Here is a 25188-nt window from a genome sequence, read left to right as displayed (position 1 = left end):
TGACACCCTGTAGTCACATATGATATCAGTATAATATAAGGAAATATTAAGTGAAGTGTTATGACATGAAATTATAGTTAAAGGGATGGTTCAATCAAAATTCAAGTGTGGGCTTGTTTTTCGACCCTAAGTGCAAATGTAAGTTATTTAGTTACTTTCAGCAGCCTCTGCCTAGCATTGTCTTTCCTAGACTGAAAGCTGGCAGCCTACTGTAGGTATGAGGAAAATCATCAGCAAACCACCCCTTTTTAAAATATGTATTCAATTAAAACATTGCCTTACTACATTTCAAATATTAAGCCCTCAGCTGTCAGCTGGATATCACCACACTGCTTTTGATTAGTGCTATTTTCCAACACTAATCCCTAGGCTTTTTTAACCAGGAGATAAATCAATGAGTGTTCTAATTTCTATGGAAGAGAGTGTGAGAAAACAAAAATACATTCGTATTTCTCAAGGTATATAGCATTCGATCTCTCTCTCGCTCTCTCTCTCTCTCTCTCTCTACATTCGTATTTCTCAAGGTATATAGCATTCCACCTCACTCTCTCTCTCTCGCTCTCTCTCTCTCTCACTCTCTACATTCGTATTTCTCAAGGTATATAGCATTCCATCTCTCTCTCTCTCTCTCTCTCTCTCTCTCTCTCTCTCTCTCTCTCTCTCTCTACATTCGTATTTCTCAAGGTATATAGCATTCCATCTCTCTCTCTCTCTTGCTCTCTCTCTCTACATTCGTATTTCTCAAGGTATATAGCATTCCATCTCTCTCTCTCTCGCTCTCTCTCTCTCTCTCTCTCTCACTCTCTATCTCTACATTCGTATTTCTCAAGGTATATAGCATTCCATCTCTCTCTCTCTCTCTCTCTCTCTCTCTCTCTCTCTCTCTCTCTCTCTCTCTCTCTCTCTCTCTCTCTCTCTCTCTCTCTCTCTCTCTCTACATTCGTATTTCTCAAGGTATATAGCATTCCATCTCTCTCTCTCTCTTGCTCTCTCTCTCTACATTCGTATTTCTCAAGGTATATAGCATTCCATCTCTCTCTCTCTCTCTCTCTCTCTCTCTCTCTCTCTCTCTCTACATTCGTATTTCTCAAGGTATATAGCATTCCGTTTTGCCCTTCAGCTATACACCGCCCTGACAAAAAAACCACAACATTGACACCACCATCTCTCTCCTTTTAAAACCCAATTTAAACAGGTGTTGCCTTCAAACATATGCATCACATCTATTTGCTTAAAGGTACTTGCATCAGTATTCTCTAGAACTATTTGCAACATCTGTATCCTGTGGAAATATACAACAGTAACGCTGTAATACTACAATAGGCTACACACCAGAATGCTATATAAATCTATTCTCTCCTCTCTCCCTGCGTTTCAGGACACACAGAGATGAACTCATGGAGGGGGACTGTGACTCCATGTAGACAAGTGCACTTTCTGACAAACCTATCACACAGACAAACACACTGTCATCCACTCGGGCGCTGCTTCACTTGACCAGAATCCACTGCCTCCAGTTGTCACTGTACGGACCACATTCTGACCTCTATAGTCAAACTGACTAGTGTACGCCTCACACACTCCTACACCTCATCCGAACACAGTACTACTGGCCTTACTAAGACCACTCGCCTGCTTCGACCGCAACTTAACCACACACTGAGAAGACATCCCATTAACAGGGTAAAGGAGGACCAAGAGGAAGGACAATGAACACTTGTGTTCTTGATATGCCACTCCGTGCCTTTCCAGGAGTGTTACTCCTCCATTACCACATAACATTGTGAATTGTGAGGACACAGAAGGAGAGGAGCACCAGACCTGAGCAGAAACTGGAAGGGTGAAATATACACCCTTACTCCAAACCGCTTTCAAACACCACTGGGGAGGTTACGACTTGACTTGTATCATGAAGTGACTTGACAAAGACCAGCTAGACAGCTGGCTGTTAACAGAGTCTCTCTGGGGAAGAGGACAACTTTTTTTGCCTCGGTCACAGGTTACCGCGGAGCATCGCCAGGGCCGAATCACAAAAATAAGTAGGAAGTGGTCCCACGTCCCCACAGGAAGTCACTATGAAGGAAAACAGACATTGGACACTCCCCAGGGGACACCTAAAACGCATCTCGTTCTGATGATGTCATTCGTATTTATGCGTCGCCAACAAAATGAAGAAAAAGAGAGGAGACTGAGAATTTTGTTCAGACTTTTTTTGCACTGTGCATTTTGTAATTTGAACCAAGGAGAGAATGACAGTATAGACCACATTGAAGCTCTCCTGGGATTGGTGATAAAACATAGAAATGATCATACTGGTGTTTTTAAGCTGATTGAATTATTGTAAGTTTTATCTATTGCATATTGTATTGCAAATGTCAATACATATTGGTAATATTTTTTTATCATCACATAGCGAACCCTATGATTCACGTGCACTGATAGGGCTCTACCTGTGCAAAGCATATGCCCCTTTTCCCTTCCAGTCTCCAAAGTGGCCTTTTGGGTGGTGGTATAATTTCCCCCAAAATGTATTTTTTGTAAAAAAAAAATGTGGTTCAGTACCTACTGCCCGCAAGTCGTCGTGATGTCGTCAAGTTCGCCACCCCACACCCCGTCCATTGGTTGTACCAACCCACACGCCCGGTTGTACCAGTTTCCCAGTCTGCCATGTACAGAGATTTAACAATACTACTGGCCTTACTATGCTCAAAAATATAAACATTTTCACAACAGAGGCATTTGGTATGTTAGATATGAATTATTAGTATTTTTTTGGTGGGAGGGGTTACATTTTTGGGGGGGGGTGCACCTGCCCCCTGGAAGGTCTGTGCATGGCCCTGATAGGTTTTATAGTTGTTGTCCTTCCATAGGACCAAAACAAAAAAACATGCAAAGTGAGGGTAAGACTTTGTTAACACTCCCTTTCAGACAGCAGTTGAGGGCATCTTCACATTCTTTATCATTCTCGTGATAAAAGTTATTAGGAATGAATCATATGATCAGTGAGACAATTCAATTAGGAAACGCAGACAGTCGGATCAAACGTTCCAAAGCTGTTTCAGCCAATTACACACACCGCCATACTGTACGGAGAAGTCCTACTCAATGCTTGACCACACACAAAATAAATGTTTATGGATGTCAAGTCAAAATCAAATCAAAATGTATTGGTCGCGTACACAGATTTGCAGGTGTTATAACAGGTGCAGCGAAATGCTTATTCGCTACACCCGCAATAACATCTGCTAAAAATGTGTATGTGACCAATAGCATTTGATTTGATTTGACTAGCTCCAACAGTGCAGTAGAATGTCATACAAATACAATACAAATATACAAATAATCAAAACAAGAAAATAAAGAAATGCCAGAACGAGAACACACAATACCCCACAATACCCCCAAAACAGGTTTTTAGAAATGTTTGCAAATGTATTTTTTTTTAAACGAACTGAAATATCACATTTACATACATTTTCAGACCATTTACTCAGTACTTTGTTGAAGCACATTTGGCAGTGATTAAATACTTGAGTCTTCTTGGGTATGACACTACAAGCTCGCCACACCTGTATTTTGGGAGTTTCTCCCATTCTTCTCTGCAGATCCTCTCAAGCTCTGTCAGGTTGGATGGGAAGCATCGCTACACAGCTATCTTCAGGTCTCTCCAGAGATGTTCGATTGGGTTCAAGTCTTGCCACTCAAAGATATTCAGAGACTTGTCACGAAGCCACTGCTTCGTTGTCTTGGCTGTGTGCTTAGGGTCGTTGTCCTGTTAGAAGGTGAACCTTCACCCCAGTCTGAGGTCCTGAGCGCTCTGGAGCAGGTTTTCATCAAGGATCTCTCTGTACTTAGCTCCTTTCATCTTTCCCTCAACCTGATTAGTCTCCCAGTCCCTGCCACTGAAAAACATCCCCCCCAGCATGATGCTGCCACCACCATGCTTCACTGTAGGGATGATGCCAGGTTTCCTCCAGACTTGACACTTGGCATTCAGGCCAAAGAGTTCAATCTTTGTTTAGTCAGACCAGAGAATCTTGTTGCTCATGGTCTGAGAGTCCTTTAGGTGCCTTTTGGCAAACTCCAAGCAGGCTGTCATGTGCCTTTTACTGAGGAGTAGCTTCCGTCTGGCCACTCTACCATAAAGGCCTGATTGGTGGAGTGTTGCGGAGATGGTTGTCTTTCTGGAAGGTTCTCCCATCTCCACAGAGGAACTCTGGAGCTCTGTCAGTGACCATCAGGTTCTTGGTCATCTCCCTGACCCAAGACCCTTCTCCCCCGATTGCTCAGTTTGGCCAGGTGGCCAGCTCTACAAAGAGTCTTGGTGGTTCCACAATTCTTCCATTTAAGAATAAGGGAGGTCACTGTGTTCTTAGGGATCTTCAATGCTGCAGAAATGTTTTGGTACCCTTCCCCAGATCTGTGCCTCAACACAATCCTGTCTCTGAGCTCTACGGAAAATTCCTTCAATCTCATGGCTTGGTTTTTGCTCTGACATGCAGTGTTAACTGTGGGACCTTATATAAACAAGTATTTGCCTTTCCAAATCATGACCAATCAATTGAATTTACCACAGGTGGAATCCGAACAAGTTGTAGAAACATCAAGGATGATCAATGGAAACAGGGCTCAATTTCGAGTCTCATAGCAAAGGGTCTGAATAGTTATGTAAATAAGGTATCTTGTTTTTTTGTTTTAATACATTTGCAAAAAATTATAAACCCCTTTTTTTTCTTTTTTTTTTCGCTTTGTCATTATGGGGTATTGTGTGTAGATTTATGAGGAAAATGTTTTATTTAATCCATTTTAGGATAAGGCTGTAACGCAACAAAATGTGGATACTGTTGATACTGAGTGTTGTAAATGTCCTGGAGTGCAGACAGCGGGGCTCTGGTTATGCGTTGGGCTGACTGCACCAACCTCTGGAGAGCAATGGAGTTGAGGGCGGTGCAGGTGCCATACCAGGCGGTTATGCACCCCGACAGAATGCTCTCAATGGTGCATCTGTAGAAGCGCTGATTTTCTTCAGCTGCCTGAGATTGAAGAGGCACGGTTGCGCCTTCTTCACTATGGTGTCGGTGTGGTGGGACCATTTCAGGTCCTCAGTGATGTGCATGCCAAAAAACGTGAAGCTTTTGACCCTCTCAAATGCGGCCCCGTCGATGTGGATGGAGGTGTGCTCCCTCTTCTGTCCCCTATAGTCCACGATCAGCTCCTTAGTTTTTTTTACATTGAGGGAGGTTATTTTCTTGGCACCACTCCACCAGGACTCTAACCTCTTATCTGTAGGCTGTCTCGTCATTGTTGGTAATCAGTCCTACCACTGTCGTGTTTTCAGGAAACTCGATGATTGTTGGAGTTGTGTATAGACACAGTCATAGGTGAACAGGGAATACAGGAGGGGGCTGAGCACACACCCCTGGGGGGGGGCCCTGTTGAGGATCAGCGTGGCAGTGGTGTTGTTGCCTACCCTCTCCATCTGGGGTCGGCCCGTCAGGAAGTCTAGGACCCAGTTGCACAGGGAGGAGTTCAGACCCAGGGCACTGATCTTAGTGACAAGCTTGGAGGGCACTATGGTGTTGAAAGCAGAGCTGTAGTCGATAAACAACATTCTCACATAGGTATTCCTCTTGTTCACTCGGGATAGGGCGGTGCGCAGTGCAACGGCGATCGCATCATCCGTGGATCTTTTTAGGGTGGTATGCAAATTGTAATTGGTCTCGGGTGTCAAAATACTTCATGATGACAGAGGTGAGTGCTACGGGGCGATAGTCATTTAGTTCAGTTACCTTAGCTTGCAGGAACAATGGTGGACATCTTGAAGCAAGTGGGGACAACAGACTTGGATAGGGAGTGGTTGAATATGTCTGCAAACAATCCAGCCAGCTGGTCTGTGCATGCACTGAGGACGCAGATTGGTATGCTGTCTGGGCTGGCAGCTTGCGAGAGTTAACATAAGGTTAAAAAATATATATTATAATAATGGTGCTGGGTTTATCGCAGATTATTAAAACAGTTGAATGGACTTCAGATCAGTTACTATAAATTAGTTGTTTAACTATGGATGGCACTTAAAAGTTGTATGTAGACAACACCAGACTCACAAAAAAGGAAATGCACTTACGATGTCTTAAGTATTGGAATTGTGCTTTAGTAAAATGACCTATTTTTTATGTCTATTCCACTCTGGCGATGCCTTTTTCTATTGTTGATTTCACAAAGACCAATGTTTTAACATGTGGATTGATTGACATGCTTGCTCTATTTTATATATCTATAGGCTGTATTTCTTGATACTTACTTTTCTACAAATCTAAAAGACAGGTGAACTCGGATTTGTTCACATCTGAAACCACTATATTTACAAAAACAGTCAATGATTTTTGTTCCTGGACCAAAGTGCTGTTGGACAGTTAGCATTTAGCCGTCGGAGTTAGCTTGTTGAGCTAGTTGACTATCCATGTAGAACAATTGGACACAGGTTGAGAGAAATAAAAGCTTAAAAGTCTTATGGGTACAATATGCCAGTCGTGAACTGGTAGGGCCTCTGAGCATAACTTCAAAGATTCTTGTGAATTCCTGATAGTAATTGTATCTAAACAGAGATTTTGCAGCTAAATATCACCAAAGAAGGTTTGAAAACGGCTTACATTTCTTGTTAGCCCTTTCCATGAGATAATGATTTTTAATCATTATCTCATCATTTTTAATTCCTTTGCAGTGCTGTGCTTATGTATTGTGTTTTATGAAAATCTGATGGTGCTACAGATTAATTTGAACTATCATGTTATAGTTTACAATGGTGCTGTATAATATACATTATACAACCAAGACCTTACACTCTTAGAAAAAGGGTTCCAAAAGGGTTATTCGGTTGTCCCCATAGGACAACTATTTTTTATTCCAGATAGAACCCTTTTTGGTTCCACGTAGAACCCTTTTGGGTTCAATGTAGGACCCTCTGTGGAAATGGTTCTACATGGAACCCAAAAAGGTTCTACCTGAAACCAAAAAGTGTTCTTCAAAGACTTCTCCTTTGGGGACAGCCTTTTAGGTTCTAGATAGGACTTTTTTTTTAAGAGTGTGCATGACAAGACCCTGCAATATATGTATGATATTAACGACATTGACAATGTGAAAATGACATCATTGAGAATGAAATGATACATTTAACTATGATCAAGTAGAACAAAATGGCCACCACAAATACATTGTTGGTATCTTTTTCAGAGGGGTTCTATTTCATATTTTATTGTGGTTTATTTCCGGTTTAATTAAATTCTGAGAATATTTGTGTTCTGTAAATGTAAATAAATTTTTTGAGAATCAACAATCCCTTTAATTGTCTTAATATTCATTATTACTCTTCCTCTGAGTGATTGGTTATTGATGTTGTCGATAGCTACTGAGACCAAAATACAGACATCCTGTGCTTTGAATTATACTGACAAACATATAGAAATGAAGCTTTATTGAACTGAATCTTAATTTAGAAAACAAGCCAAGTAGAGATTAGGTAGGGATTTTTTTCTCACTGTTTGTCTTTATTGGTTTGTACTTTGTACCTGTACAGTAAAAAATAATGTTGTATTTTATTTTTTTCTATATTTTGTTCTATAAACTGTTTTCCTCAATAAAAGGGTGATTAAGTTCTCAACGTAGTTTTTTTTCTGAAGTGTATATTTTGTATCCTTTCAATAATGTATGAAATATTGGGCAATATTTTACTTACACCAAGCACTCAGCTATTTCGGTAATGTAAAAACACATGACTTGTTAATGTAACACACATTTGGACAAAAATCTTGGATCCTGCCTTGCAGTGTCCAAATACAAAGGGTATTGCTATCCACTTCTTGTGTATTTTATTTTATAAGATACAACATATAAGACATTGTCTTGTCTATCCATGTACTCTTTGTTATACATACTACACTGTCAATATGTTCACAGTGTTAGACAAGTTTCTATGAGACAGAAAGATGCAAAGTGTCTTTGAAAATGGGCCTTTTTCAGACTATTTCAGTGGTATTTTATTAAAACAGCATTTATTCTTATTTTCCACAGGAGCTCATGTAATGAAAAGCTGGAGACAAAAAAAAATCTTCTAAGAACTACAGCTGAGCATTAGGATGAAAAAATACTGACAAAATACATTTCCTGGCGACAGTACATCAGATAACATTGCCGCGACCTAACAATACCCAGTAGCACAAAATCTGAATTTATCAAATATTTTTAAGAAGTACACGGCACTGTTTTCCATTCTTAATACATTCTCAATTTACTGATAGTGTATTGCAGTATGTGCATAGTACCATCTTAACGAGAAATCCTGAGGAATTACTAAACTTACAATATTCAAACTATATTTTCCTCTCATCTTGCATTTAAAACTACTAAACCGTTAACTTGTACAATGTACGACAAAATGTTATCTGTTACTCTTTTTCTAATGTATTATTTCATTGTTGTTTTGAATATTACATTTTCATACTTAAATCCTACGGACAAATAACAATATATCAGAAAGACCTTAGGGGAATCTATCCGCTATGTCTATGTCTAATCTATCCATAATCTGTGCATGCTACAAAACTGTGTGCATTACTCATGTATTACAGGTTGCCTGCATAGATTATTGCTTAATTATTCTAATATAAAGTCATTATAATGTAAAATGCATATGCACATGCTAAATCCATTCGCTATGAAGGGAAATAATGCAACAGAGAAATACATGTACAAGGCAACAGAAGTCAAGCAGATTAGTTTATACAACTGCTGAAAATGTGTGTCAGGCTTCTTTGGCTTTTCCTACCTACACATTTGAGGTCGAAAAGCCAAAAGCTTATAAGCATCTTTGCTGTAAACATTCATTGGGCTGGGAACACCAGCTACCGATTACTTTGGCATCCTTATGATGATCATCATTGTAATTATCACGATCATAAGTCATCTCAGTTGTCAAAGAATCTTCCTCTTTTAAAGAGTCTTTGAAGTGGCATAAAAATGGCGGATCATCGTCACGCCACAGGCCGATGCGTTGGACGTTTTTTTAACGTACAGAAAGTTCATCGTGTGACCCTTAAGTATCCTCATCACTTCAGTTCCGAAGTTTGTCACATACTGTATGTTTGGCATTATCATACTGTCTGTCAGGCTGCAAAAGGAGAGTCGACTGGATATCTGTCCGTAAACCGAAGCATGTGTCCGGTCCAATGCCCATGTCTGTGGGGCAGGGCTTCCAGAGAAGGAGAGATAAGGGTATAGCGGGGGGAGCTACTGGTTCGACAGGAACAGACCTTTTTAAGAGAGGGAGATGAGTCCATCCATTTGGCGTCCTTCCTAAAAAAAGAGAATGAAAAATAGACTGCGTCAACAACAGTTTCTATCTTGGTTTTAGCGTTTTTTTACCTCATATTTCAGCCTAATTCAACCACACAACCTGATGCAAAGATATATATGTTTTGCTGAAGAAACCGACATGGATGTGTACATTTTGTCAGTATAGGAAAATAATAGCTGAGAGCGAAAATCCGCAGAGAAGTCGTTAATGTGTCGTGCTTGCAAGTCGTTGTCCCAAACAAACACATCAACCGGCAAACAAAGCTAATTCTTCTCACATAGTGTAAAAAAAAAACCCACAGCACTAAACTTCTGCTCTTTCTCTTGTTTAACAAGCAAATATTCCATCTGGAGTGTTCCCAATTGTCTGTAATTACAGCGTTTCTTTTCATGCTGAGAGAGAAAGATAAGAGAGAGGAAGAGAGAAAGGGACGAGGGACAAAGACGAGAGAGAGAAAGCTGTCCAGTAAGCATGTGCATTTGTGGGTGTCCTCTTTCAGACGGCTGTTCTTACGTCATAATGCACTAATTGCCAGGAACGACTTGTTTTCTCGGTGTACCAAATGGGGGTACGCTACAGCAGCGAATAACAAGTTGTGTGATCTTAGCGTCACTTTGAACAAAAGTACAGTCGATCCCATTCTACTGCATGCATTTGGGCAGAGTAACAATAGTTATCCTGCAGAGCCTCCTTGGCATTTGTTGATCTCCCTTTCTACCAAAATGAAAAGTTAAGTGTGGCTGATTTACAAAGGAGCAACTGATGCAGTTTTAGCCACAAAACATGCACACACACTTGCATAGGAGCATTTTAGTCTTCCAATGCCGCTTTGACCTCATCTGCAACGCCTCTAAGGCCGAGGCCTACTCATGTTAAACCTGCGTGTACAACAACTTAAAGGGATAGTTCAGTGACATTACATCATTTAGATATGTGTTCCCTATCTAAATATGCAATTTCGCTGAACTATCCCTTTAACACATGGATGATGTATATTGTTTTGTTGCCTATTGCCTGACATGGACTGTAACACTGTATTGATAATAGATGAAGAGCTATATCATACCTCCCTTTGCGTTAGACCAATATCTTAATATGGCCTATTGTTTCTATACACTCCCACTTGGTTTGTGCTCTGCTCCTGCATACGTGTCAAACCCAACGTGTATAACTCGGGGCGCACTACGTACACTACATACGCACTACAGCTGTTGGAACAGCCCAGCCCATGCACACACATCCATCCATCCACACAGCACCTGCTCTAGCATCAGCTCAAAGTTCAAACCCCTAAAAATAAAGATGAGTATCAGAAGCCCACAACTCTTGGAACCACCGGCCTGTTTGCAAGGCTCTGAAGCTCTTAAAAAAAAGCAGATGTGCCGCAGAGGACCTATAACAGCTGGTTTGAGATCAGATCCAACGTGAAAATGGAAACCCCAAAACACATGCACATGTTACTTTGGACTGGTCCAAGATCAGTCCAAAGGAACTGCAACCCACTCAAACACATGCAGAGCCAGAGGTTCTGGCAGAGGGAAGAACAGTGACAGCCCTTTAATTGGAGGATAAACAGAGTGGAGCACCGCTTGTTGTTGCCAGGTTAAACACAGCAGTCTATTCTAAATCACAGCTACACACACACACACACACACACACACACACACACACACACACACACACACACACACACACACACACACACACACATCCACATTTTTACACACATATACACACATGCATACACCCAGTAACGCGCATATCCGCTTAATTACACACAAATGCAACACACACACATGCGCCCAACAACACACACATCCGCATAAATACACACCACATGCTACACACACATGCAACCAACAACACGCACATCCTCATAAAACAGCCACACAAATGCACCCAAGATGCACCACTCACATTAACACACACCTTATCCGAACACTTGTTGCACACCAAAAAATATGCTTCGTGCACACACCAGGAGCATACTGTGAACGTACACAAATACGCACATGCACGTTTAATTTAGGAAGGAATTTCAATTTTTCCCCCACTTTATTCTTCTTTATCCCCGATATGTTAAAAGCGGAATCAATTACAACCATTTTAGGTCTTCCTAATACTGACACTGTCCATTTCAGTTGTCCATTTCAGTTCATTTAACTGTCCACAGGTGAGTGGATAATGTTAGAATGCGGAACAGTAGGTAATGACTATGCTTCTCTTCAAGGACATTCTCATCCACGTGTAGGATTCGGGTCTCCAACCACAGTGGTTGAACTCTCAAAGTCTGGCGTTTGAGGCCGTCGAGGATTTTGTAGTAATGTAAGGGGAACACCTGGAGACTGCACATGGACCAGAAGTCCTCACAAGGATAGTAAAACGAGGACAATTCTGAAAAGTGGGGACATTTCGCTGGTCCCAAGGAAAACGACTATTTTAGGGTTAGGGGTTAGGGTTCCAATTAAGGTTAGGGTTATAATTAAGGTTAGGGTTAGGAGTTGGGGCACTATTACACAACTGATTCAAATAATGAACTCATCATCAAGCTTTGATTATTTGAATCAGCTGTGTAGTGTGAGGGCAACAACCAAAACGTGCACCCCTTGGGGTCCCCAGGACCAAGTTTGAGAAACGCTGGGTTAGAATTAGGGGTTAAAGTTAGGGTTCTTGCTCTAAAGCTTTGCCTTTCCTGTGCTGCTCTCCCTTGACAGCCTAGTCCAGGTTTACATGAGTTTGGTTTCTGACGGATTACCTCTGCTCTCTGCACCGCATCGTCCTTTCCTTGGCTCGTCATTCTTTCCTACCTCTCCCTTTTCATCCTGTCTTCCTGGTTATCTGATAGGCTTTTCAGTTAGCCCACACTCATCTTTTATCTTGTAATTAACGCTTATCTTGTAGCTTCTTATCTGCGTTCAGAAGAGTGAGTGTCCGCCAATTCCGCAAAGTTTACATTGTGATTTTCCAAGAGACCGAGAGGAAAGGCAGATAACAAAGTCAGATAATATCGAAGAAATGGCATGCACTCACGCACATGTATGTATGTACACACGCACGCGCACACACACGCAAACACACACACACATGCACATATATATATACATTGGCTCACGCACACACACACACCATCAAACTCTCCCTTGGCACATACACCTTCCTAATGCCTCACAACTGTTTCCAATCTAAAGGTTCCTGCTTGTCTGGGACCCGGCAGGGCCTGATTGCACGACACTGGATACAAGATCCTGGAAGAGAAAGGGCAAGGCTGCAGGGGAGAAAAGGAGAGAGGGAGGGAGAGCTGCTTTTTCTCTTTCCTTGCCTTTCCCTCTCTTTATTTCGCCTGATATACCTGTGCAGGACCCCAGTTTCTGTTTTCTCTGTTCTAGTCTGCCTGAGGTATGTTAGATAAAGCTCTGGATAAAAATACTTAAAAAGTACAACAATTTTGTTAAGACTGAGTCCATGGTTAAAAAAAAAAAAAACGAACACATTCAACGATCGTTGATGTACTCAACAATTTTTCGTTGTTGAAAATGTTATATGATATTTTATATATACATATTTGCGCAATTAAAGTGTTATATTGTCACTATAACAATAATTTGATTTTCAGGTAGTGGGCTACTGCTATTTATTATGTAAAACAGAAAATTGAAGTCAGGCATTCTCTTTTCTTATCTTAAGAGTACACCAAGACATATAGCTAAATATTTATGTCAAAAAGTGTAAAATGATTCAGTGTTATGCTAATTTGTTACATTTTACAGTAACATTTTTCATTAAAATGATTTTTTCATGAAATACGACATTTCGTAGCAAAGATATTTGTGTAACTTAAATATTTTTGTTTTAATGTTTAGCCAATTTGATTGATAATACATTGAATGATAAAAGGAGAAAATTATTATACTATAATTACTGTATATAAATAATTTGATATGAATGAAAATAGTATTTTTTTTATGTTTGTCATCTTGTCAGAATTGTCAAACTGCACACCATATGTTGAAATAAAAATTAGAAAGCAAATGTAATATTGTATATTGTCATTATGATCCCACATTACTAGGTGTTATAATTTGTAATTTAGGCTAGTATACAAATACTCTTGTTTCATAATTTGTCATTCTGTTTGAACTATGTTGTTACTTTTTATTATGTAAAAAAATCTATACATTTTTTAAGTTATACAATAGTTACCAACATACAGAGATGTGCATGCACTTACGCACAACTGCAGTGGACATGTGACAGTCTGATATTTATCAAATACATTTACCCACTGATCGATTAGGAATAAGCTATACCTTTTGATCTATTGTGCACATTTTGCCATATTAAATTAAAAACAATATGCATTATTTCCTACTCATTCCCACTTACCACCTAATGTAACTAAACTTGAATCAAAACGAATAAAAACAGCTTTCCTTAGAGGAAGATGCAAATGAATATCTGAACATTACAGAAGACTCGCTTTTCTAAACATGCTGGAGTCGGAGATCCTAATTTGCTTGGCAATGTTTACTAAGGTTAGCTTGCTAACCATCCTGCATTGGGAATCACCCTAAGGGCCACTTGGTTGGTTAAATGTCATTAGAAAAGGCATATTTACATTGCTTCGATGCACAAATATGTCAGATGCGTCCACTTTTCTAACCTGTGTAACACACGCTCTCATCATTGTTGTCATTCATGTTCATAAAAAAAAACTCAAAGTAAAGGTATAACATGGTAAATCTGGAGAAAAAAAAGAATAACAGCTCACAGATTTAACAATGCTCCTGCCAAGATTTTAACAATATACTTAAGATACTTTTGGGAAACCACAGACCTGGCTGTTTGGCCATATGTTACACTTTGTGTGTGTGTGTGTGTGTGTGTGTGTGTGTGTGTGTGTGTGTGTGTGTGTGTGTGTGTGTGTGTGTGTGTGTGTGTGTGTGTGTGTGTGTGTGTGTGTGTGTGTGTGTGTGTGTGTGTGTTTTTATACATACCTGCAGGGGTGCACCGTAGACGCTTGCGGAGTTAGGGGCTACATTGTCAGGGGGCATTTGAGGTGGAAGGGGAGGGGCAATGTCGAATGGTGAACGGGTATGGTGGGATTGATGGGGCAATGGACAGGTGAGCGACACGTTGGGACAGAATGGGTAAAAAGGTTGGGGAGTGAACAGTGACTCTGGGTTGTAGTTAGGAGGGGCAGAGATAATGGCTTAAAGGAGGACAGAGATGGTGGCTTTAGGGGTTACATCGATAGTGGGTTAGGGGTTACAAGAGGGGGCAGAGATAGTGGCTTAGGTGGAGGACAGAGATAGTGGGGTTAGGACAGAACAGGACGGGTAGAGCAGGACAGATAGGGGACACTAGTGGCTGGCCGACATGGCCCAGGCGCCCTCCATCCTCCAGACGGAAAAGGCATAGCTGAGCCGTTCGTGGGCCAAGTAGTTGCAGCTGGCCAGCTTGGCGTCCATCTCATCGCTCTGCAGTACCTGGTAGAGGAAGTCGATGTAGCGCGACGCTAGCTTCAGGATCTGAATCTTGCTCAGCTTGTCCGATGGCAGCGTGGGAATGATCTTACGCAGCGAGGCGAAGGCGTCGTTCAGCGACTGCGTACGCTGGCGCTCGCGCACGTTGGCGATCACTCGCTGCGTGTGCAGGTCCTCGAAGGGCTCGCCGCCCGAGCCTAAGCCGAGGCCGTTGGAGCCCAGCGAGGACGGGGCCACACACACCACCGCCGTGGGGGAGTTCTGTTGCTTCTTCTGCCGCTTGGGCCCCGACGGAACCAGGCTGTTGGGGCTCCCGCTGACAACGGCCCTCTCCTCGGCCCGACCCAGATTGTCTTTCTTGTGGTACGGCACCCGCTTTCGGCCCCCTGTTTGCCCGCTCTTCTTGGAGCCCCTCTCCAGCTCCTCCTCGCTGGCCCCCAGCCCCCCCTCGGGGGAGTTGGCGCAGGACACCTCCTCGCGCATCTCCTCCTCCCTCTTAGGACCACCGTCCTTCTTCCCCTTCCGAGGCAGGGTGGTTTTTGCTCTTTATTTCTCTCTTTCCCTGTCTTTTCTCTTCTTCAGATAGCCGTGTGGGACAACCGTTATCCCAGGAAGTTCTGATAGAAAGTCAAAGGCCTAGAAGTCTTCTTCCTCCAGTGAAACCAAGAGGAATGAGGCCGATACACTTCACGCTTCTAATCTGCAATCTGTTGAAGATCCATAGGTTTTGGCTTTACTCCCAGTCAAAGCTTCTGTGTCTCTTTGCTGAATTCCTCACCTACAGTTTCCCATCTCCTCAACCTGCATGCAGAACAACAACAAACCATCTGCTTTGCTGGGCTAACTCCTGTCCCTTTATACTCGCCCACATACTCTGGGCCTGCGGGCAGCTGCGATTGGCCAGCACCGGCTTCTTTGGGTGTGGTTTGGAAGCAGGAAGTGAGCTTGAGGTTGGTGGATGGCTTAAAAGGGGGTAAGTAGCCTTCTCAGCCAATTGCGAGAGGCCTTGTTAAAGCTGCTGAAGTTGTCCACGTCTTTATAGGTTCCAGATTTCTGCTGCTGGAGCACTCCTGGCTTTCTCCTGCACCCGCTTGTCTGTTTGTCTCTTGTCTCTCTCCTCATCAATTAATTACATGCTTTGAGACTCATAGGTCTGTTATGCACTTCAACTTCTAAGACATGAAACATTTTCTTTGTTGATTAAGGGGGACGATAAAAGCCACTGTGTTGGGTACTGCATGAGTATGCTTACATGTGAATGCTTTGGTATGTGAAGATTAAGTCGATGTAATACCTAAAACTAAGTTTACACTGAAAACATTTTATGCATGATATCTCAAGGACTACAGTTTTCTATATAAAGATATATTATTAAGTGTTCATTATTCATTAAGTGGGTCAAAGTGATCTCCCTAATATTTGTGTGCCATAGTTAATATCTATCACATGATACTATAAAAACACATCCCTCGAGCCAAGGGTCACTCCTCAGTGCCAGTCGGGGAATATAACATGTGGATCAATATCTTTAGACGTATTTTCACATAAACGTTGTGATCTTGCGTTTCTGTGTACAAAATACCTCAATAGAAAATTCACCAAGACAACTCACACAAGCTTAAAAAAAAAAAAAACACTGTGATGATTATTTTAAAAGTCCTGAACAGTCATTGTGAAAATACTGAGTGGGCGGGAGCTGGCCTCGACTGACAGCTCTTGGAAAATGTCAAGCAACTTGGACGCAGTCTTGCAGTGAAATCATCTCAAGCAAATGTGGTGGTACGCAAAACAACTCGAAAAAACGTTGAAATTGCATCAATTATACGTAGGTTTTCTACATCTCCCGTTTAACATGTCTCTTGTGATATGGTTCATAGCAGCACTCATGGATGTGTTGACTGGACAACTGCGTCTGAGTTTTGAAAGACCCCCCCCCTTTGTTCCATGCTGTCTGAAGACCTAGCCAGCCTGTAACTATCTAACACCAGACACAGATGAAAGCTCAAACATATAAGTATCTTTGCCATAGATGAATAGATCAATTTGTATTATATTTGTTGACTCCCTATAGTGAAATTTTGGCATGAGTAGAGTAGCTGTTAGGCTATTTAAACCGCGCCCCTCTGCAAACACGCCTTCTCCGATGTTGGTTTCAAGGCGGTACTTATTTAAATTAGGTAAGATCATGTTAACATTGGTGTATTCAAATGAGAGTTAAGGTGATGTCACCTTAATTATGAATCCAAGTGTTTGACATTGGGGAGGAGACCAGTAACTTTATGATCAAACTTTATCAATGTAGAAGCAACAGTCATTTTTCATACTTAGGTCTTTATACTTTGATCTGGTTTCCTTCAAGTATTATCCAATTTCATTAAACATGATTTTGCCTGTTCGTGACCTTTAAACCTTAATACCATACTGCCACAGAGAATTAACATTTTCTCGGTATAAAAATAGAAAATATGCCACACAACCTAGTAAATCAAAAGTACATTAAGATCAGTCAAGATATGAATTTCTAAAGAACTTTTCAAAACAGACAGGTAAATCTACTGTATTAATATTCCCATCATTATCCCATAGAAATTGAATAACTACAATGGGTGTCACCATTTTATCCACTGCAATCACTATATGGGAGAGATGTAGCCATTGGGCTGGCCCAGCTCTGACCCTGTATAAGCTCTGACCCTGTGACCACTAAGGTGAGAGGGCTGCTAATTATGCCATCCATGCCCTCTGGTGGAGTAGACACATGTTCTCTCTCCACACCAGTAACCCAGGGGAACACACATCTGGGCTTGCAGGGCCACACCACAAAGGACAACACACACACTCATACAAATGCACGTAGAAGCGCACGCACACACACACATAGAATTGTCAATATGTCAAGGATCTATATCTACTCAAACTGAAACAAATAGGATGACTATTTTCTGTATACTGCTTTTTTGGGGGGGGGGCAGGTAGCCTAGTGGTTAAGGCATTGGGCCAGTAACCGAAAGGTTGCTGGATTGAATCCCAAAGCTGACAAGGTAAAAATCTGTCGTTCTGACCCTGAATAAAGCAGTTAACCCACTGTTCCCCAGTAGGCCGTCATTGAAAATAAGAATTTGTTCTTAACTGACTTGCCTAATTAATAAATAAAGGTTAAATAAAAAAATACAAAATTACATAATATGCATTAAAACCAACTGTTTCATACATGAGAGTGTTGTTACACATCAGTAAAGGTGCAATCCTTAAGATTTCCCATTTAAAATACTGGAACATTACTCTTGATTTCTGCAAGATCAAACCTATAAATGTGTAACATTAGCTTAAAACAGCTGTCTTATATCATAATACAAAAGTTATTCTTACCGTGGATGAGAAATAAAGAATACGTAACATTGTCTATAGTTACAGCTGTTGATAGCAAAAATTTCAACAAGTGAATGAGAAAGAAACTTCCATTTAAAATCTTGACAATGAACATAGTTCTGTATGCCTTCTCGTGGATTTCAAATATATCAGTAGACATGAATAGTTAGTAATAACTAGTAATTGATATGAATTGTAATTTTAGGTTATGACAGATGTTATATTTGTGTTATGACAGTTTTATAGCAGGACTTAAAGAAAGAGAGAATTCGAGAGGGGGTTTTGGAGAGGGGTTAGTGAACTCCGTGATTGCAAAGGGTACGTTTCATTTGGGGGTATTGAAAAGAGCTGGGGATCAACTCCACTCAACTTCAATCAACTCAGAATAGGAATTCCAGCAGCTAAGGTATTGAAGTGGAGGTAACACTGTGCTTTAGCATGTAGGTATAATGCATTAGGGTGCAGTTCAAATGCAATGTAAGACTTGTTATGATCATGTATGACCCCCCTTATAATGTCTTATAATAATCTCATATTGATCCTGACTATATACCAGCCAATTTCAGTCTGTTGAAATGTTGATATGTAATCTGACATAGCCTTATTATAAGAGATTATAAAGGTTTATACATGCTAATAATGCATTGTTGCCAAAGTGAACATCACATTGGAATTGTAACAGGTCTTATTTACACAACAGGCCCTTTAACATTGTCAACCAAAATTCCCAGGTCAATTCCCTGGAATTAGATGTAAATTGGCTCCAACCTCCGGGTGGAGACAGTGGATTTGTGAAGAGGGACACGTAGGCCATTGTTGTGTTGGGCCGTCCAGAGCTAACCTCGGGGTTGCTTACCTTAGCCGAGCATGCCTCCATGCCACCATCATGGAAAGAATGAGCGAACGACAGCCTAACAGGAACAGCATGGAACACGCACCCCTCACGCAGAACAGAGGGGAAAAGAAAGAGAGGGACAGAGAATGGGAGAGGAATAAAGGAAGGGAAAAGAAAGGAGGGGAAGAGAAAAAAGAAAGGCCAGTCCAAACAGAACCAGATGCAGGAGTGTGGAGGGCCGTTTGATCTCCGTCCTCATAGGCTGATTGATGTTGCACATTTCATTTCCTTGTCAGTCTCTACATAATGTTTCACTAAACACTCCGGCCCGTTTCTCTTTTGACTTTTATTTTTGGGGGGTAATAACGAACCTCTCCTGTAGGTGCAAATAGACTGCACCATATCAAAAGGATATACAGTGGGGTCTGAAATGATTGACACCCTTGATAAAGATGAGCAATAATGACTGTAAAAAATAAAGAATTCAAATACAAAAAATTGAGAAAATTATATTATTTTATACTAATACAATTACTCAGAGAAAGAGATGTTGTTTAACAAGTAATACATTTTTTATTGACACCTCTAAATATTATTATAAATATAGACATGCTAACCTCACACCATTATCTATAAATAACAGGGGAGATTAGCATGTCTTGGGGGTATGATCTTTGACCCTCTGTAATTTCTCACTCATCATTATTCACAATTCATTCAGGAATATCTGTAATTATCCATATTAATGTGTGTTTAGAAACATTATATTCCTATTTATAATAAAAGTGACTCCAAAATACATTATTTATAATGAATTTCTATTGGACACAAAATAATCTGAAACACAACCAAAACAAAAATCTAATTCCTCCCAAAAAATGTGTAGAGTTTGTTGACTACTTTAGTCATAAGAATCTTTAAGGGGTGTCAATAATTTTGACCCCTACCTTTTTGAAAAAAACGATTTATCTGAACAATTGTATTAGCATAAAATAATATTAATTTTTTGCATACAATATACCTCAGTATTTGAAGTATTTATTTTCAAACATTTTCAGCCCCCACTGTATATAGAGATGGCTTCGATATCAAAGAGGAGCACAGGCAATCGTAATGTCCACTTTAAGTTTGGCACATATGGTTTAGTTCGAACTGATCCATAGTAGTGAAATACTGTACTGAGGAATGCATATGTTGAATGAGGACGGACTATTGAAGTTTTTGAGCAACGAAGAAAAAAACTTTTCTTAAACCCATAATACTGTCAATTCAATTACTGGCTTCCTGTAAAGTTCTTAGAAAATTCTGAGGAGAGACAACTGATCGATGGCATGTGGACCTTCTATCATAACATGTAAGCATTGCGTAATATAGTCCCCGTTGAAAATGAGTCCGAGAATATACCCTTCACCAAACTTCTCACCTTAAAAGTTCGCTCACCCCATTCCCCCTATCCATCCCTCCTACCGCTGCTGCTCCATCCCTCCTCTGGAGCCCATGGGACACAAGCAGACATCTGGGACCCATTTCCCCCTGTAGAGCAGGACATCCTGTGGGGTATCGACTTAGAGGGGGTGGGTGGAGAGTGAGGGTGCATGGCGGTGAAGGATGGGGGTGGTGAACCGAGGGGGAACGGTGATGTATATAGATATAGAGTATAAGTAGTGATGAGGGGTTGAGGGGTTTGAAGCTGGGAGAGAGGCAGGTCTGGGGCATTTTTATTCACTTCAACAGCCAGCAAAATAGATTTTTCCTCCACTTTTCTTTTTGATGGCTAATGAAATGAAATCAATGTATTCTTATGGCAAATCGGGCCCTTTGAAAACACACAAACACAGTTTGTCGCTGTGCCGCATGTGTGTGTGTGGACAGAGCAAGGCAGCACGGAAAGTATTTTTCTGGCAGCGGGGGTTTTTCTCCACTTCTGCGTGCTAACCTGTGTTATTCCAGTTTGCCTGAGACTTATCTCCCTATATTAGGCTATAATTTATAATAATATTTAGCATTTAAGCTTCCCTTAAATGTCCCTGCTTTCATGTGTAATTTAGCCAATATCCTGCGCTGGCTCTGATTACAGTGTTTAAGTCCCAGGGTCCATCCATGGCACATTACAAACAGTCCCGGCGGAGTTCACAGCCAAGCAGAACTATATAGAGCACGTTAGGCTAGGCTAGGTGAGCATAGCTCACTCCAAATCACAGCCAAGCAGAACTATGTAGTGAAAGCTAGCCTTAGCTAGATTAGCATTGCTAACTCCTTTCACACTTGTCACAAAATGACCGTAGACTGAACAAGTGCCCTATCACTACTTGACGTACAGCACATTAAGCCAGCTAGCATTGCCCATTGGTATTAATATGCAGAAAATCTAGTATTAGAACAAGGTTTACGCAGGTTTCTATCTTAACGGTGTGACAAAACCAAAACTGTGCTTCTACACCTGCATTGCTTGCTGTTTGGGGTTTTAGGCTTTTCTGTACAACACTTCAAGATACTAGCTGATGTACGAAGGGCTATATAAAATAAACTTGATTTGATTTGCTGGGCCCTTCTAAGAAATGTCCCATCATCTGATAGATGGGAATGTCTCTGGATGGTGCATCCAACTGAGGTAACCTTAGATCACAGACATTACAGTGGAGGGGGTGATTGGATAGTGATCTATTGCTACCCCTCAAGGAGTCGGAATGCATCGATGAGTGAGTGGGTGGATCACACTGCAACAACTGGGCATGAGGAGAATTCATTTCAATCCGAACACATCAAACGCATTAGAGTGAACCCAGAAGATGTCTCTGACCAGGCCCTGTGTATCACCGTTCGTAGAACAGAGCAATTGCATTAGAAATATCAACGTAACTCTGTAGCTAGCTTCAAAGCGCAATACTTTAAAGTTAAATCAAAGCCCCTTTTCCATTAGATTAGATTACCTTACGAAAGTTATGTTCAGCTACATTTTCTGGTACTGGTTCTCCCTATGAAGCCACTTCAAACGCCTGCCCCTGCCATGGCATATCCCTTTGTGTTATAAACGGCAAAAATGTGTCTCCTAAAATGTTTCAGATGCAAGGTTCTGTGGTCCACGGGCGAAGCAACACAGAAAACAAAAGAGTCGGAGAGGCAAACATTGATTGAACCTGAAGGTCGGCCATCCTACTGTACTGCTGCCAAGTGAAGGGGTTAATCACCTGATGTTACTTATAAAGAAAGGAGGGGGGGGGGGGAGAGAGAGAGGAGAGAGAGAAGAGAGAGAGAGAGGGTTTAGCAGTAAAAGAGAGGAAGAAGAAAGAGAGTGGGGAAAAGGGAAAAGAAGCCAAAGGTCCAGAGACATATGTTTCAGTTTGTAAATAAAACAGTAAATTGCAATGGATATTGCTTAAATATCTGTGGGCTTTGTACTGCGTTTTGCGGAAGTTCCTCGGAAATCATTCCGAAACTGCCTTCTCCAAAATGCCAAAGCGCCTTTTTAATGTCAAAGCAGCCATCTGGTTCTCTACTAAATCAAGATGTTCGCTTTTCATTCACGTATTTTTTTGTTGTAATACTTTCTTTTTTATAAATACTCATGAACCAAAGTATGTTTGAGGCTGAATGGGTATTTTCCTAATAGCCATTTTTTCCTGTATGCAAAGTGCAACAATGGATATCGATGTCACACAGATGTCAGGCCTGCTTTAAATACAGATAAACTTCAAAATGTGTTCACCTTATATAGAAGGCAGTATATACTGTACCTATGGTATCATGTGGAAATGGCCTTATAAATGCTATTTGACCTCCTATATACATGTTACCGTATGATGAAGTTGTAAGAACAAGAAAAGGTGAACAGGTAAAGCCTACTGTGACTGTCCCCTCTGAACTGTACTATAACGAAGAGTTAATCACTTAACTTGATGCATAGGTCATATGCGGCGCATCAATATTTTAGGTGCAATTGCTGTTTGGCATTTACCAATATATATTAAGTATGTCTGACAAAATGAATATATAATTTGAATATATAAAATCAAAAAATATTTTAAAAAATCTGATTATTAAAAATGATTTTAATACATTTGATTAAGATGCGTAGTGTGAAAAGATAAGCAAAGGTTTTACTTTTAATTTTGGTTATTTTTTCCCAACAGGAAATTTGAAATATTCCTGCATTTTTTCAAGTTTCCTCTTCTTTTTTCAGTTTCATTATTTCTGCCAGTTAAGTCTTAGACAACTTCCTTCCTTGATTTTGCTGGAAAGGAGTCCCCCTCCTCCCCTTTACATACCACACAAAGACACACACATTTTACTGCCTACAGTATAAACTTAATAGGACGGTCTTTTGGTCCAACCCCTACAACTTGCTCAATGGAAAGTAATGAGGATTGTTTTTCAGTGTCTTAATGTAAAATGTTATAACAAGCAAGATTATATATATATTTTTAAATGTTGCTATGGCTACTTAACCACAACATTGCAATTACCTTTATACAACGTGACTCCGAGGGCTTGCAAACAAACCAATGTAATGCAATAAATACATAAGTACCAACAAGAATGCTGTTAAAACAAAAGAGTAGAATTAGGGAAGTAGGATGAGGGCAGCAAAATGGCCTCTTATAAAGGATCAAAGTTGAAGATACTTCATTAAATAATTGGTAGAGCTCTGTGCTAGCTTCACTCACACTGCTTTCCTATTATGGTAATCTCATGTAAAAAAAAAAAAACTATATTAAAAAAGCTATTGGCAATCTATCAGCGTTTGCATCTGTTGCGTCAATCACCTCAACAGAAGTAACCAACATGTCATTTACATATTTTTCATATGAACTTCAAAGTCCCTTTTATCATACACATGTCTAAACCAAATCATACACCAAAACTCCTTGCATCCTCCCACCTCCCCTTTGAGTGGGCAAAATAAAAATGTGGATGGATTTGAATAATTGCCAAACTTCAAAGCGCAGGTTATTGCCCGAGCGTTTACTGTTGCCTGCAGTGCTGTAGGGTGTTTCTTTTATAATGTGGGCTGAGTGAGTTGGAAAATGGCTGCCTCCTTCTCAGTGTAAATCCCACTCTAATGCCGAGGTCTGTTTCTACACGGCTGACCTGGCTAAATAAAAACAACAATGTTTCCTTCCCTCAAAAAAACACACTGGGCTCCCCAGACACTCTAACCCTCGTCCCCTCATAGAATCCATCTGAGAAACATTCCCATGGTAACTATACCACAACCACCAAAATACACACAGGTGCTAAATTTGGGGTTTGTAGGTGGTAGAATTAAATACATTTTTATTAGATCATAATATGAGTGACACTTTACTTTTACTTTAGCACTGGGTAACAGCCTGCAGGTATATAACATATTGCAGGTATAATGCTTTATAACTTGCTATAACCATGTATTAGCCTTTATAATGTCATTTAATAAGGTTTGTCCATGATAAGTCCTATAATGCATCTGATTTACACTAAATATACAAAGGAATGTGGACACCCCTTCAAATAAGTGGATTTGGCTATTTCAGCCACACCCGTTGCTGACAGGTGTATAAAGTTTAGCACAGAGCCATGCAATCTCCATAGACTATCATTGGCAGTAGAATGGCCTTACTGAAGAGCTCGGTGACTTTAAACATGGCACCGTCATAGGATGCTATCTTTCCAACAAGTAAGTCTGTCAGATTTCTGCCCTGAGCTGCCCCACTCAACTGTAAGCTCTGTTATTGTGAAGTGGAAAGATCTAGGAGCAACAAGGGCTCAGCCGCGAAGTGAAGTGGTAGGCCACACAAGCTCACAGAACGGGACCGCCAAGTGCTGAAGCGCATAAAAATCATCTGTGCTCGGTTGCAACACTCACTACCGCGTTCCATTTACATTACATTTAAGTCATTTAGCAGACGCTCTTATCCAGAGCGACTTACAAAATGCCTCTGGAAGCAACGTCAGCACAATAACTGTTCGTCGACAGCGTAATGAAATGGGTTTCCATGGCCGAGCAGCCTAACATCACCATGCGCAATGCCAAGCGTCGGCTGGTGTGGTGTAAAGCTCGCCGCCATTGGACTCTGGAAACGCATTCTCTGGAGTGATGAATCACACTTCACCATCTGGCAGTCCAACAAACAAATCTGGGTTTGGCAGATGCTAGGAGATCGCTAACTGCCCGA

General features: G+C 40.9%; 2 protein-coding genes across 2 annotated transcripts in view; one reads left to right on the top strand and one right to left on the bottom strand.

The window, feature by feature from the left end:
- Positions 1 to 7652, top strand: part of LOC129841220 (histone deacetylase 7-like) — a 100821-nt gene extending 93169 nt beyond the window's left edge. Inside the window, exon 25 of the mRNA XM_055909385.1 lies at positions 1379 to 7652. Within this exon, the coding sequence (XP_055765360.1) occupies positions 1379 to 1424 (46 nt within the window). The 3' untranslated portion in view covers positions 1425 to 7652. The remainder of the gene's footprint in view (positions 1 to 1378) is intronic.
- Positions 7653 to 8026: 374 nt separating this feature from the next.
- LOC129841228 (twist-related protein 2-like) lies at positions 8027 to 24884 on the bottom strand. The gene is made up of 2 exons (XM_055909397.1): positions 14344 to 24884; positions 8027 to 9348 (listed from the first exon to the last, which is right to left on the bottom strand). The coding sequence occupies exon 1, from the start codon at positions 15313 to 15315 to the stop codon at positions 14710 to 14712; it is 606 nt and encodes a 201-aa protein (XP_055765372.1). The 5' UTR covers positions 15316 to 24884; the 3' UTR covers positions 8027 to 9348; positions 14344 to 14709.
- Between the last annotated feature and the right edge of the window lie 304 nt (positions 24885 to 25188).

Source organism: Salvelinus fontinalis, chromosome 3 (assembly GCF_029448725.1).
Source record: "Salvelinus fontinalis isolate EN_2023a chromosome 3, ASM2944872v1, whole genome shotgun sequence".
Lineage (NCBI taxonomy): Eukaryota > Metazoa > Chordata > Actinopteri > Salmoniformes > Salmonidae > Salvelinus > Salvelinus fontinalis.
This window is presented reverse-complemented; position numbering and strand designations above follow the sequence as displayed.

What these genes read in the sequence shown, in the direction of transcription:
- LOC129841228 (XM_055909397.1), bottom strand. Translation starts at nt 15,315, where the DNA reads ATGCGCGAGGAGGTGTCCTGCGCCAACTCCCCCGAGGGGGGGCTGGGG.